The sequence below is a fragment of the Aquarana catesbeiana genome, linkage group LG13 (assembly GCF_042186555.1).
Source record: "Aquarana catesbeiana isolate 2022-GZ linkage group LG13, ASM4218655v1, whole genome shotgun sequence".
Lineage (NCBI taxonomy): Eukaryota > Metazoa > Chordata > Amphibia > Anura > Ranidae > Aquarana > Aquarana catesbeiana.
The window spans coordinates 20,187,579-20,202,000 of NC_133336.1; the positions used below are offsets into that span (position 1 = coordinate 20,187,579).

General features: G+C 44.1%; 1 protein-coding gene across 1 annotated transcript in view; it reads left to right on the forward strand.

Annotated features, from left to right (window-relative positions):
* RPS6KA5 (ribosomal protein S6 kinase A5) overlaps positions 1-14,422 on the forward strand; it is a gene marked incomplete in the record, with an annotated part of 174,035 nt that overhangs the window by 127,078 nt on the left and 32,535 nt on the right. The window contains 3 exon segments of the mRNA XM_073610822.1: positions 602-704; positions 5,511-5,661; positions 9,105-9,266. Of these exon segments, the coding sequence (XP_073466923.1) occupies positions 602-704; positions 5,511-5,661; positions 9,105-9,266 (416 nt within the window).

Below are 14,422 nucleotides of genomic sequence, written 5' to 3' on the forward strand. Positions count from 1 at the left end.
CAAAAGTAATTGTCAATGTTTTTAAATGTGCATCTTTCATTAAAATATTCCCTGGTGACCCTGCTCCTCTGAAGGTGCTTATTTAGGCACTTGCTGTTATAGGGTGACAGCACTCTGTCCTTTTCTCCCAGTTGTGCTCCTGTGTTGTCACTCCGTCACTCTGTGTGATACAAGTGGCTGTTACATTTTGCAGACGTGGTCCCCTCTTCTCTTCAGTTTGAGCAAATTCTTCTGACATCCTGTTATAACCCCCTCTCATTCTGACCAAAATCGTGAGCTAATAACTTCCTCGGCTCTCTGCCTGTTCTGAGTGTTATCAGTTAACATTATTCCCAGCCATCTCTGTAGACTACACAATGCCTCCCTGTTTGTTATATCGAAGAGACGGGGAGGTGTTCTTTAGTCTTAACACATTTCTTGCCTAAATTAAAAACACTGTTCCCCCATAGATCCAGCACAAAGAATGAGCATTGTCACCCTAGAGCAGGAAGCGCGCTACTTGGAGAATAATGTTCTAGAAGATAATTACAATTCTTACTAAAACGCTCATTCTTCCAGTTGTTGTTTTAGCTTTTGGCTTTACCTTTTGCTTCTTTCCAGGCTGTGGATTGGTGGAGTTTGGGGGTTTTGATGTACGAGCTGCTTACAGGCGCATCGCCTTTTACTGTCGATGGGGAAAAAAACTCACAGGCGGAAATCTCTAAGTAAGTCACAGAGCTGTAAGTAGAAAGGACTTCTGTCAGGTTATTACAAAGCAGCAGAAGCAGTAGTGCCAGACAATAATATAATTTTCTGGGCTGATAAAGACTATTCAGGAAATATTAAATTGTGTTGAAATCAGGAAGTCCAGAGTGTACTTAAAGTGGTTGTAAAGCCAAATTTTTTTTTACTTTAATGCATTCCTTGCATTAAGGTAAAAAATGTTTAGTGTCAAAATCACCGCTTACCCCCCCCCCCCCCCTTTTTACTTACCTAAGCCCACTTTCAATCCAGCATTGTGCACATCTGCAGGTCTTCTCTCCCCTCACTTCCAGGTCTTGCCAGCTTTGCTGGGGCACCAGGAGCCATTGGCTCATTGGCTTCCAGTGCTGTAAATCGAAGCCAGTGGCCAGGGAGCGGGGGGGCGGGGCCGAGTCCCACTGTCTGTGTCAATGGGAGCAGCAGCGGGGCTTGGGTGCGAGCCCACACGAGTTCCCCCATGGAAAGTGGCTTCCCATGGGGGTACTGGATCGAGGAGAGGGGCCAGGAGCGAGGACCCGAATAGAGGAGGTTTGTGGCCGCACTGTGCAATTCCATTGCACAGAACAGGTAATTATAGACTTTTTTTGCTATTTCTTATTTATTTTTAAATGTTTGCCTTTATAATAACTTTAAAGTGGTTCTAAAGGCAGAAGGTTGTTTATCTTAATGCATTCTATGCATTAAGATAAACAACCTTCTTTGTGCAGCTCCACCCTCAGCCCCCCTAATACTTACCTAAGCCCCATTTCGATTCAGCGATGTTGCACGAGAGACTCGGCTGTCCAGGACTCTCCCTTCTGATTGGCTGAGACATAGCAGCAGGCGCCATTGGTTCCCGTTGCTGTCAATCAAAGTCAGTGAGCCAATGAGGAGAGAGAGGGGGTGGGGCCGAGCCGCAGCTTCGTGTCTTAATAGACACACAGAGCAGCGGCTGGGCTCGGCAGGAGGGGAGGGGCCAGGAGCATCTGCGAGGGACCTGAGAAGAGGAGGATTTGGAATGCTCTGTGCAAATCCATTACACAGAGCAGGTAAGTATAACAGGTTTGTTATTTTTAAACAAAAAGAAAGGCTTTAGTATCACTTTAACAGGTCACTAAACACAAGTTTAATAATATTTATAAATATGTATTTCTGTCTCAGATTTAAAGAGGAGCCCCCCCCCCCCCAAAAAAAATTAAAATGTTTAATGTTTTAATATAAGGACGCTTACCTGTCCAAGGATCCAGCACTGTCCTCACCCGAGCAGATTCTTCAATCAGCTTCGGGTCCATGCGCCGGCATCTTCACTAACTTCGCTCTCTTCGTCCCCGCTGGGGACATTCACCCTCCTTTTTTTTTTCTTTTTTTTTTTGGGTCACAGGGACTGAAAGTGATGGAAAATCTAACATTGTAGTATTTTCTCCGGTCTCAGAAGCATCAACCTCAAGGATAAAAGGTAACATAGGATCAGGATGTGCCAACACAGGAGCAGAAACAAAGGCAGCCTTGAGTCTCTCAAAGACCGTAGTGGACGCCGGAGACCAACACTGTGGGTAACCGTCCTTTCTGGTCATATCAGTCAGGGGCTTAACCAAAGACTAGAAGTTACAAATAAACTTCCGATAATAGTTGGCAAAGCCAAGAAAAGGCTGCAGAGGACGTAAACCCACAGGTCGGGGCCACTGTAGGACTGCTGAAAGTTTCTCTGGGTCCATCGAAAAACCAGCAGTGGAAATGACATAACCCAGGAATTTAACCTGGAATTCTCACTTCTCCAATTTACAATAGAGATTGTTCTCTCTTCGTTTCTGAAGCACACGACAGACATCTGTGTGGTGGCTCTCCAGAGACTTGGAAAATATGAGGATATCGTCGAGATAAACCACCACACATAACTGCAACAAATCTCGGAGGACATCGGTAATAAAGTCCTGGAAAACTGCCGGGGCATTACAAAGGCCAAAAGGCATTAAGAGGTACTCATAATGGCCTGTGTTGGTAATAATAAACAGAGTTTTCCACTCGTCGCCCTCCTTAATCCTCACGAGATTGTATGCCCCCCTCAAAGCTTTGTGAAAACCGTTGCCCCCTTGAGGCGGTCAAATAACTCTGTAATCAACAGAATGGGATAGGCATTCTTAATCGTGAAACGATTGAGACCCCTATAATTAATACAAGGTCTCAGTTCACCACTCTTCTTCTTAACAAAGAAGAAACCAGCACCAGTAGGAGATGAGGATTTGCAGAAGAAACCCCCGAGAAAGTGCGTCTGCAACATACTTCTCCATAGCCTTATCCTCCAAGACCGACAAAGGGTAAACCCAGCCACGATGGGGTATGGCACCAGGTCGAAGGTCAATTGTGCAATCATACGACTGGTGTTGAGGCAAACTACCGGCTTGACCTTTCTCAAAGACATCGCTAAAATCGCGGTACTCCTCCGACAGGGAGGAGAGTGAAGACGTGCACAGGACCTTTGCTACCTTCTGGAACCATGTTTTACTGCATTGTGGCGACCAGGCCATGGTCGCCACAATGGCACAGAGCCAATCAAAAGAGGGGTTGTGCCTCTGTAACCAAGGATAACCAATAACCAGTGGAAACTGAGGTGAGGAAATAACTTGGAATTGGATTATTTCATGGTGAAGAGCCCCTACGGCCATGGACAACGGAACAGTCTCATGGGTCACATGGGCGGGCTGTAGAGGTCTCCCGTCAAGAGCCTCATTGGCAAGTGGAGTGTCACGCAGCTGCAGCGGAATCGAGTGCTTCGATACAAAAGCAGCTTCAATGAACAGGCCTGCAGTCCCAGAGTTGATTAGAGCCTGTATCGCGACGGGCGACTCAGCCCAAGAAAGGGTAACCGAAACTAGGGGCTTATCCTTCCGGACAACTGGGGACAGAACAACGCCACCTAAGGTCTGTCCGTGAAAGGACCTCAAGGTTCGGGCGTTGCCTGGACTTCAAAAAGTGACCTGCCTGGCCACAATAAAGGCACAATCTCTCCCTCCTCCTAAAGGTTCTCTCATCCACAGAGAGATGTGTAAAACCCAAGTGCATGGGTTCATCTTCACTGACCGTGGCATGGGAGGTGAGGGAGGCAAGGGTGGGACTGCAACGCTTGGAGACAAATGTACAGGTGGCTTCCGCAAGCACGCCTTAAAAGAGAGTCTTTCTCTGAGTCTGCAATCAATGAGGATGGCAAACGTGATCAACTTCTCAAGCTCAGTGGGTATATATCGGGCTGCTATCTCATCCTTGATTGTATCCGAGAGGCCATGAGAAAAAGCAGCCATGAGGGCCTCATTGTTCCAAGCAACCTCTGCTGCCAGAGTACGGAATTCAATGGCGTAATCGGCAACAGTTCTCGTACTGTTGCCGATTGACATGAGGCACTTGGCAGCAGAAGCGGAGAATGTGGGAACGTCAAATACCCTTTTAAAAGAAGTCACAAACTCAGGGTAACTCAAGACAACAGGTTTTTGCGTCTCCCATAGAGGGTTTGCCCAGGCCAAGGCTCTCTCAGAAAGCAAAGCTATCACGAAACTTACTTTTCTTCTGTCCGTGGGAAATGCCTGGGGCAGCATCTCAAAGTATATCTCAACCTGGTTGAGAAACCCTCTGCGTTGGACTGGATCGCCCCCAAATCGCTGGGGAAGCGGAGCGGAACCAGACATACCTCTTATAGAGGTAATACTCAAGGCGGGTGCCTGCACAGAGACTGGAGCAGCAGTAGGGACGGCCTGCAACACAGGTTGTACCGGAGCAGCCACAGTGGGAGATTCCAGGTGAGCTGTGTGACTCAGGAGTGTTTGTAACGCCATGGCAAACTGAACCAATGCGCTAATCCTGCTCATCCAATCTGGAAAAAATATTACCAACAAGTGGATTGACTGCATCTTCTGAATTCATGGCCTTCGCCTACTGTCAGAAATAATGAATCAGACTGAGACAGAAGTACAGTTAAATCACACTTGTTTAACAATAATTAAAAAAAGTAAACAGAGTAAACACAGTCAAAACATAGCCAGAGTTCAGGAACCGGAACAGATAGTCAAACAAGCCAAAACGTCAGGAGGCCAGAGAACAGCGTAGTAGAACAGCAAGCAGGATCTGGAGCCAGAAGGAATGTCAGCCAAGCAAGTCTTTAACAGGAACACAGGCGAGCGTCTCTAGAGATGTGACCAAGGCGAAGGCAGAGATCATCTGGACTGGACAGCTTAAGTAGGCAGGACCGACGAGCAGGATCATCAACAGGTGAGTCACTGTGGAGAGATAGGAGCTGGCAATTAGCTGACAGCTGAGCGGCCAGCTTAGAGGAGGAAGGGCTGGGCCCAGCCCTGACAGCTGCATGCTTGGATAAGGGTCTAGTATTGATTTTGGGGGGAAACCCATGGATGCCACCCAGTTTTAACCCAGATCCCACCCAGTTTTAACCCAGTTTTATTTTTTTACATTTTGGCATGGGGTTCCCCTTAAAATCCATACCGGACCCAAAGGGCCTGGTATGGGGTGGTGGGGTTGGCAAGTCACATGTATATCATGCAGGTGTGACTCTCATGCCACTTTTCAGGGTTTACATTGAAGTCTGTGGCCCTCAAGTCTCATGAAAGTCCGAGCAAAGTCATGCAGATATGAACGGTACTCATTGGAAATATGGGGTGTGACTTGTCCTGCGACGTTTGGGTCCAAAGTGGCATGACAAGTCTCATAAGTGTCAAGTTTCATAAAGGAGGTCATATTTGTATTGAATGTGTGTTTTATTAGTTTTTTTTTTCTTTTCCATGTAGGAGAATATTGAAAAGTGACCCTCCATATCCATCAGAAATGAGTGAACTTGTAAAAGATCTTATTCGGGGGTTATTGATGAAAGACCCCAAAAAGCGTTTAGGTTGTGGGCCTGAGGGCTCTGATGAAATAAAAAAACATCTGTTTTTCAAGGTGGGTATTACAGCATTGAGAAAATGTATTTCTTTTTACTTATTTATATATTTTGTCCAACCGGCGATGCTTGTTTGGACAAGATTTGACTTTGTCTCAGTGACATCACACAAGGAAGGCGTTATGTAGTCAAAGTGGCCTTGCAGAGCAGAGTGGCAGAGGAAGGTTTCCTGATATCAGTTTGGATGTCAAGCGGTTAGAGATTGGGAATGTGGTCATCTTGGGGATATACTGTAAATTGTTCTCATATGATGGCCTATCCCTAACAAGAATTATGTATTTCCCATGTATATGAGAATGACCATCACTGGTCATTGGTCATTTGGATGGCCAAAAATGTTGCACATTGCGCTGACAACTTTAGAGAAGCAGAATTATCCCTTTCATGACTAAGCCTATTTTTGAAATTTGGTGTTTACAAGTTAAAATCCATATTTTTTGCTAGAAAATTACTTAGAACCCCCAAACATTATATATATATTTTTAGCAGAGAATCTAGAGAATAAAATGGAGATTATTGCAAGATTTTATATCACACGGTATTTGTGCAGCGGTGTTTTAAACGCAAACTTTTGGAAAAGGGACACTTCCATGAATTTTAAAAAATCCAAACAGTAAAGTTACCCCAATTTTTTTGTATAATGTGAAAGATGATGTTACGCCGAGTAAATAGATACCAAACATGTCACGCTTTATAATAGCACGCACTCGTGGAATGGCGACAAACTATGGTAGCTATGAATTTCCATAGGCGACGCATTAAATTTTTTTTTACGGTTACCAGGTTAGAGTTACAGAGGAGGTCTAGGGCTAGAATTATTGCTCTCGCTCTGACGATCGAGGCGATACCTCACATGTGTGATTTGAACACCGTTTACATATGCGGGCGCGACTTCCGTATGCGTTTTCTTTGCTGCGCGAGCTCGTGGGGACGGGGGCGCTTTAAAAATTTTTTTTTATTTATTTATTTATTTTTAGACTTATAAATTGTGTTTTTAAAAAAAATGTTTTTTTTTTTACTTTTATTGCTGTCACAAGGGATGTAAACATCCCTTGTGACAGTAATAGGTGGTGACAGGTACTCTTTATGGAGGGATCGGGGGTCTAAAAGACCCCCGATCCCTCCTCTGCACTTCAAAGTATTCAGATCGCCGAAAACGGCGATTCTGAATACTGTGTATTTTTTTTTTAATTCAGCGCCATTGGCAGCCGAGTAAACGGGAAGTGACGTCATGACGTCGCTTCCGCGGTTACATTGAGAAGGCTGGAACGAAGCCGCCCACAGCTTCGTTCCAGCCCGCCCACAGCCGCTGGAGGCAGCCGATTGGACACCTGGGGTAGCCGATCGCCCGCTCAAAACAACGGTACCGGGATGATGCCTGCAGCTGCGGGCATCATCCCGATATAACCCCGGAAAGCTGAGTACGCACATATGCGTACGGTCGGCAGGAAGGGGTTAAACACTATATTGTCAAAAGTTTTTACACACACATGAACTTTAATGGCATCCCAGTCTTAGTCCGTAGGGTTCAATATTGAGTTGGCTCCACCCTTTGCAGCTATAACAGCTTCAACTCTTCTGGGAAGGCTGTCCACAAGGTTTAGGAGTGTGTCTATGGGAATTCCTGACCATTCTTCCAGAAGCACATTTGTGAGGTCAGGCACTGATGTTGGACGCTAATCAAAAAGTCACGCTAATCATACAAATAAAAAAATGACAAATAATGCAACAAACTTATGTGCATAAATAATGTCCTAATAGCAATTAAAATAAAACAGTTCCCAAAATTGTGCAAACAATTAATCCATGTGATAATTGTGAAAAAAGAGGAAATCCTAGTTTAATGAAAAGTTCCACCACCGTGAAAGACGCAGAGCCTTCTGTGACAACCAACACCCCGTAGAAGGGGATGCTTACCAGATGATAGGGACCACCTATCTCTAGAGTGGTCACACAGGCACGCAGAATGACCTCTGTAGGGTATAAACGGCAGATGGAACCTCTGGAACACTTAGAAGGAAACAGAGATGGGCTCACAGCAGGGTATCCAGGGCAACCGGAACCCAGAGTAGACCATGCAGGAAAAAGGACTCCAAATAGTGTACCACTGTATACAAATTTTATTAAAAATAAATGGCCACTTACATTTCATTAAAGTCAAATGAGCCTTGATAAAAATCGTTTGCCAGCATACACTGTACGATACACCCGCACTTCCGGGGTCACGTGAGGAGTGATGGCGTCAGCGCGTAGTCCCCTCAGATATGTTTCGTCACCCGTGACCGTGACACTGTCCAGAGTTCTCTCCTTGATCTGAGCTTCCTTACACTTCTTCTAGCTGCATGTCCTTTTTGTTATGAGAAGGTTCAAGTTCAAGACTGGGTGACATTCTTTTTAAGTGGAACTCATTAATGTCTACATTGTCTTCTTTCTGCCTAGGGTTTTTTCCCTCATTTTGCCTATTTTGCCAGAGGTGGTTCTGGCCAGCTCAGTAGATTGCTTTAAGAAAGGCCTGTATACTTTCCGAAATGTACAGAATATAACTGGGTACTAACATTTATAGGTAAAGTTGATCCAGGGAAAATCCGATTCTTGGGGGATCAGGAAGGAATTTTTTTCCCCTGCTGTAGCAAATTGGAGCATGCTCTGCTGGGGTTTTTTTTTTCTTCCTCTGGATCAACTGTGGGTATAGAATAGGGTATATTGGATTGTACGATATTTTTTATTTATTTATTTTTTTATGGTTGAACTGGATGGACTTGTGTCTTTTTTCAATCTGACTAACTATGTAACTATGTACTTTTCCATTCTATCACTAAGGGGATCACATCTCTATGCTTTTCCCCTCTTTTTGAGGAACTACTGCTTTCTTTCCTTGTGCAGGGTGACTGGTCTTGTATGTACCCCCTCCTGTAGTCTTTTGCAGGCAGTAGTGGATGGGGCCTCCTGTTCTCTGCAGCACAACGATGGTGTCACTGATACCTAATAATTTACTGGTAATAACTGAGTTTACAAAGGTGTTGGTAGCACACAAAATTGATTTATATCTTTTGTGGTTATGGAGTAGAGCTGCACGATTCTGGCTAAAATGAGCATCACAATTTTTTTGCTTAGAAGAAAGAGAATGATTCTCTCACGATTCTCGCGGCGTAACATCATCTTTCACATTATATAAAAAATTCGGGCTAACTTTACTGTTTAGTCTTTTAAATTCATTGAAGTGCATTTTTTCCCAAAAAATTGCGTTTGAAAGAATGCTGCGCAAATACAGTGTGACATAAAATATTGCAACAATCACTCTTTTATTCCCTAGGGTCTCTGCTAAAAAAAAAAAATCGTGCAGCTCTACTATAGAGGAATATATTATAATGCAATCTTGTGCCTAGAGTTCAGCTTTAATGAATATTCCTTTAAAAAATGTTTCTTGCTAATTTTCTTGCAGACAATTAATTGGGATGATTTGGCAGCAAAGAAAGTCCCCGCGCCATTTAAACCTGTCATCAAGGATGAGCTCGATGTAGGGAATTTTGCTGAGGAATTTACAGGGATGGATCCCACGTACTCCCCTGCTGCTCTACCCATGAACGCTGACCGAATATTTCAGGTAACTGGTGGAACTTCACATACAGGGTGTTGTACCAGAGTACAGATGTGTGTTTGAGTGTCTGTATGTAAAGATATCCAATCCTCTTCTGCCTGCAAAACATCTCTGCGGGGGGCTCGAGAATTTTGAATCACCCAGCTGAGATCCCGTCTAAATAGATCCTGTGTTTGGAAATCTCGAAGACTGCATTTATTTTGGATACTGAATTTGTGATGGTGGCGAATATCCTCAACACTCTTTAACCCCTTGGCGCCTAAGAGTAAAACAGATCCTAAAGTGTTTGTAACCCTAAAAAAAAAAAAAAAAAAAAAAAGAGCTTCTATTCCCTTATTACAGGTTAGACAGTACAGTGCTTGTGCTGTCTAGCCTGCCCCTCTCTAAGCTGTAAAATACCTGGCCGAGCCTGCTTGTTTCTGCCCTCCCCACTGTGAAACTGTCCACGGTTTATCATGGCTGCTGAGCCCTGACACCGTGGTCAATTTACGTGCCTTCATCATCCGCAACCCTGCATTGTCCTTCTCCCCCCCCCCCCCCTCTGCCTGTCAGCTCTGTGTGTCTGTGTGAGCTGTCTCCCCCCCCCCCCTCCTCCTGCTGCTTTTAGTAGTACTTACAAATTTAACCCCTTCCGGACCGCCCACCGTCGTTATATGTCAGTACTTTGAAGGAGGATATCATTGTTATGGCAGCAGCTAGCTGCCATAACCCGGTCCAGTTTAAGATAAAAGTGGCCTCTGCGGCGGATTCGTTTATCGCCGATCCGGTGCCCTCCGCCACTTACCGGAGCCGTCGGCAGCGGCGGAGGCGATCGGATCCTTCCTGTGGCCTGACATGGAGACGAGTGAGGGGAAGATGGCCCCCATCTGTCTCCATGTCATTGCAGGGCGGAAGCGATGTCAAAATGTCACTTCTGCCCATAGCTCTTAAAGGGCCATTTTTTTTTCATTTTTTTAAATGACAATTTTTTTTTTTTAATTGCACTTTAGTATAAATATTAGATCTGAGGTCTTTTTGACCCCAGATCTCATATTTAAGAGGTCCTGTCATGCTTTTTTTCCTATTACAAGGGTTTTTTACATTCCTTGTAATTGGAATAAAAGTCACACAATTTTATTTTTTTTTTTGAAACAGTGCAAAAATAAAAGGTAAAATAAATAAGAATAAAGAAAAAAATTATTTTTAAGCGCGCCCTGTCCCAAATAGCTCACGAGCAGAAGCAAACACATACGTGAGTAGCGCCCGCATATGAAAACGGTGTTCAAACCACACATGTGAGGTATCGCCGCGATCGTTAGAGCGAGAGCAATAATTCCTAGACCTCCTGAGTAACTTAAAACATGCAACCTGTAGAATTATTTTAAACGTCACCTATGGAGATTTTTAAGGGTAAAAGTTTGTCGCCATTCCACGAGCGGGCGTAATTTTGAAGCGTGACATGTTGGGTATCAATTTACTCGGCTTTCACAATAAAAAAAAATTGGGCTAACTTTACTGTTGTCTTATTTTTTAATTCAAGAAATTGTATTTCTTCCAAAAAAGTGCGCTTGTAAGACCGTTGCGCAAATAAGGTGTGACAGAAAGTACTGCAGCGGCCGCCATTTTATTGTCATGTTAGATAAAAAAAAAATGTATAATGTTTGGGGGTTCTAAGTAATTTTCTAGCAAATAAAAACTGTTTTTAATTTGTAAACAACAAATCTCAGGAAGAGGCTCGGTACTTAAGTGGTTAAAAAATATCACTGCCTGCCCCTCTCCTTTATCCAGCGATAACTAGTGTAAGTGAAAAAAGAGAAAAGGAGTTTGGGACTTTATATGAGGCCAAATAAATGTACCTCCATTGCCAATATTTGGAAATATGAAAGAACAAGATTTGTGACTTTGTATAAAACATGCAACCAGGGAGACATCTCAGCATAATACTATAATAATGTCTGGTGAGTAAACCAACAATTATGACCATATATCTAGACATGATAACAAAATCAATCATAGTAAAATAGGAAAGCTTTATTCCACAACATAATACATAGTAACATGATAGCATAATGGTATAATAACACAATAGTAGCATAATAAAAACACACCAGACTGATTGCTGCGTATCTCCACAATAAGACATAATATAAATTGGTATGATCCAATGAAACATAGTAATGGGAGCAGTTATGAAATGTATAGCAGAGGGGAGCATCTAATATCTTGACGCGTTTCGTGGCTGTAATACCACTCTTCAGGAGCAGATGCAGGAGATATGTCTATAAAATTTAAAAAAAATATTAAATTGGGTAATTCTATAGAGAAATGGTTGATATAAAGGAATGAGTCTCTCACTCGTACTTACAGGTCAGATATGAGTCTGGGTATGGGCATGGAGAAATGAGGGTCAGCCGGGGAGGATCATCAGCCCCTGGAGCTGAGGCGGCGATCCCCACAACACCGATGGGATAACCACTAGGAAACCACAATCCAGGGACAAATTCCCCATGGATAAGAAGAGGTGGCGTGAGTCACACATTACTATAGTATTATGCTGAGATGTCTCCCTGGTTGCATGTTTCATACAAAGTCCCAACTCAGTGTAAGTGTTTATTGAAATCAATGTCTCTAAATACTTTTTTTTAAAGATATCTTCAGGCCGGTCACGTGACTCCCGGCCGCTCTGCTACTCTGATCCAGGGCTACAGCGGGAGGGGCCGAGATCTCCCTCTGACGTCAGCCGGGAGGTCACATGACCGCTGTGCTGGCTGCTCGGCCCCTCCCTCTGTATCAGAGGCAGCATCGATCCGATTTTTACGTCTCAGACAGACCACATCAGGATCTTTTCTCAATATCATTCATCAGCAGCCCTGAAGCCCTTTGTCCCCCGAACTGCGTTGGCTTTATTCTTTCATCGGTACTCTCAATAAAGTGTTTTTATATTCACATCCACTGTCCACCGGGCACTCCTTTACACTGACCTTTCTTGATCACATGCGGAAGCGGCCATCAGGCCGCACCCCAACGTAGCAGCCCAGGCACTCAACAGGGCACACCATCCTCCCAAAAAAAGCCGGGCACTAATCTCTGGAAGGAAACCCTTCCCATGTTCCCCTTTGAACTTCTATCTACAAACAGTGACCAATCAAGTTAGTCCATCGTGATCTCTACCCTAAAAAAAATATATACTGACCTTGACCTTTATGTTTGACCTTGACCTTTGACCCTGAACTTGACCCAAACACTAACTCTGGGCTGACCTAGATCAAACCTTCATCTTGGTATTTTTTTATATATATATTTTTTTAAATTTATTCTTTCTTTCTTTCTTTCTTTCTCTGTCCTTGCAATGTATCTCTCTCCTCCATTCACATAGACAAAAAACATGGGGGCGGCTTCACAGTGACTGATCACTGTGGTGGCCAATCAGAGGCTATCACGGCAATCAGGTGACTCGGAATCATATGTTACGGGGCCCAGGGCTCACGGTGAGATCCGCGGTCTCTGTGCTGGGAGCGCACTGAAAGCACTGATGGGCACTGAAAGGCGGAACTGGTGAGCAGGCACTAATGGGCACTGATTGGCATCGTTGATGAGCACAGATTGGCATCACTGATGGGCACAGATTAGCATCACTGTGCACAGATTGGCATCACGGATGGGCACTGACTGGCATCACTTCTGGGCACTGTTGGGCTGCATTAATAATCAGTGCCCTAATTATCTGTACAGATCTACCCTGTGAGGAAATGCAGATGATCGGCTCTCCTCACAAGCTGTCGGGGGGGGGGGCTGCATTCCTGACAATGGTGAGGGTTGCATTCCTGGCACTTGTGAGGCTGCATTGATGGGCACTGACCCTTATTTTGCTTCACAGTTCTTTATTTAAAATGTACATTTTTTTCCTGAAACTTCCCTCTTAAAGTGAAGGTGCGTGTTATACGCCGATAATTACGGTATATCCAAATAACACGCCCAAGCTCATCTCTTTACTCACACACAGGCACAAAGGCAAGAGAATTCTCGTTGGGCAGTGTATTAGTGCTCGAATGAACACACGTAGACCGAATTTTAATGGTTCAAAGAATGTCAGGCAAAATGGTCGGCCCTCGCGCATGTTCACGTCATCAAATCTGGCCCTCTTTGAAAAAAGTTTGGAAACCCCTGGTATAGACAAATGATGGCAGGTTGGGGGGGGTGGTTAAAGAGTCCGCTTTGGCACCAATGCAAGCAACAGATGCACGTGCATGCGCACGAATATGTGCATGTGCTTGAGCACGTTTCCAACGTGCATGTAAAAGGAATATGAATTAGCCTGTGCCTATGCACCGGACGGTGTTCAGAAGAGCCATCTTGTCTGCTGGCATGCCCTCCCTGACATTAGGATCAAGGAGCTACCGGTAATTTGCTTCTAACCACAATAGTCAAGTAGTAGTTTAGCTTTTTCTGGTGGTCAAGTTGAAAGCTCCTCTAGCTAAACTAATAGGGTAAAGGATTTTACAGTGTGGATGGTCTCACTCCTATGTCTATACCCAGAATCCTTTGCATGGGTAAACAAAGTATAGGACATTTAGCCCCTTATGTATTTAAGCAGCTTTTAGCACCTCCGGAGACATCCAACATATTTCTGATTTCCTTCATGTGTACCATCCATGCCACATTTACACATGTAACGACTGCACAGTTTGCTGCACATCAACATTGACCCTCAAGCTGTATAATACAACTGTTCCATGTTTACAATCCAGGCTTCTGTTGGTTTAATAATAAAGAAGCAGCCATGGTTTTATGGGGCTAATCCTTTCTGCTTGCAGATTATTTGTATACAGACTCTTGCAAGGTTTGCTAAAATATTTACTTCCACCATAAATAAGCAGCTCTGCTTGGGTCTGCTTTACAAGCCTGCTATAGTTTCTCTATTTTATTTTCTTCTTTTTTTGGAATAATAATATAATTATCTATTCTGGCCGAGACCTTAGGGTGGAATTCCTAGAGGTGCCTCACATCACGTTCAATGCATTTACTGGTGTAAAAAAGAACGGACAATTCTCATAAATCATTGGAAACGTAGTGTCATTGTATATGGGGGATGTGCCCGGAGAGTTGGCTGCTTCTTTGTAAACAAACAGGTGCCCATCAATGCCTGGAGTTGAGTCAGGACTGGATACCCTGCAGATTAAACC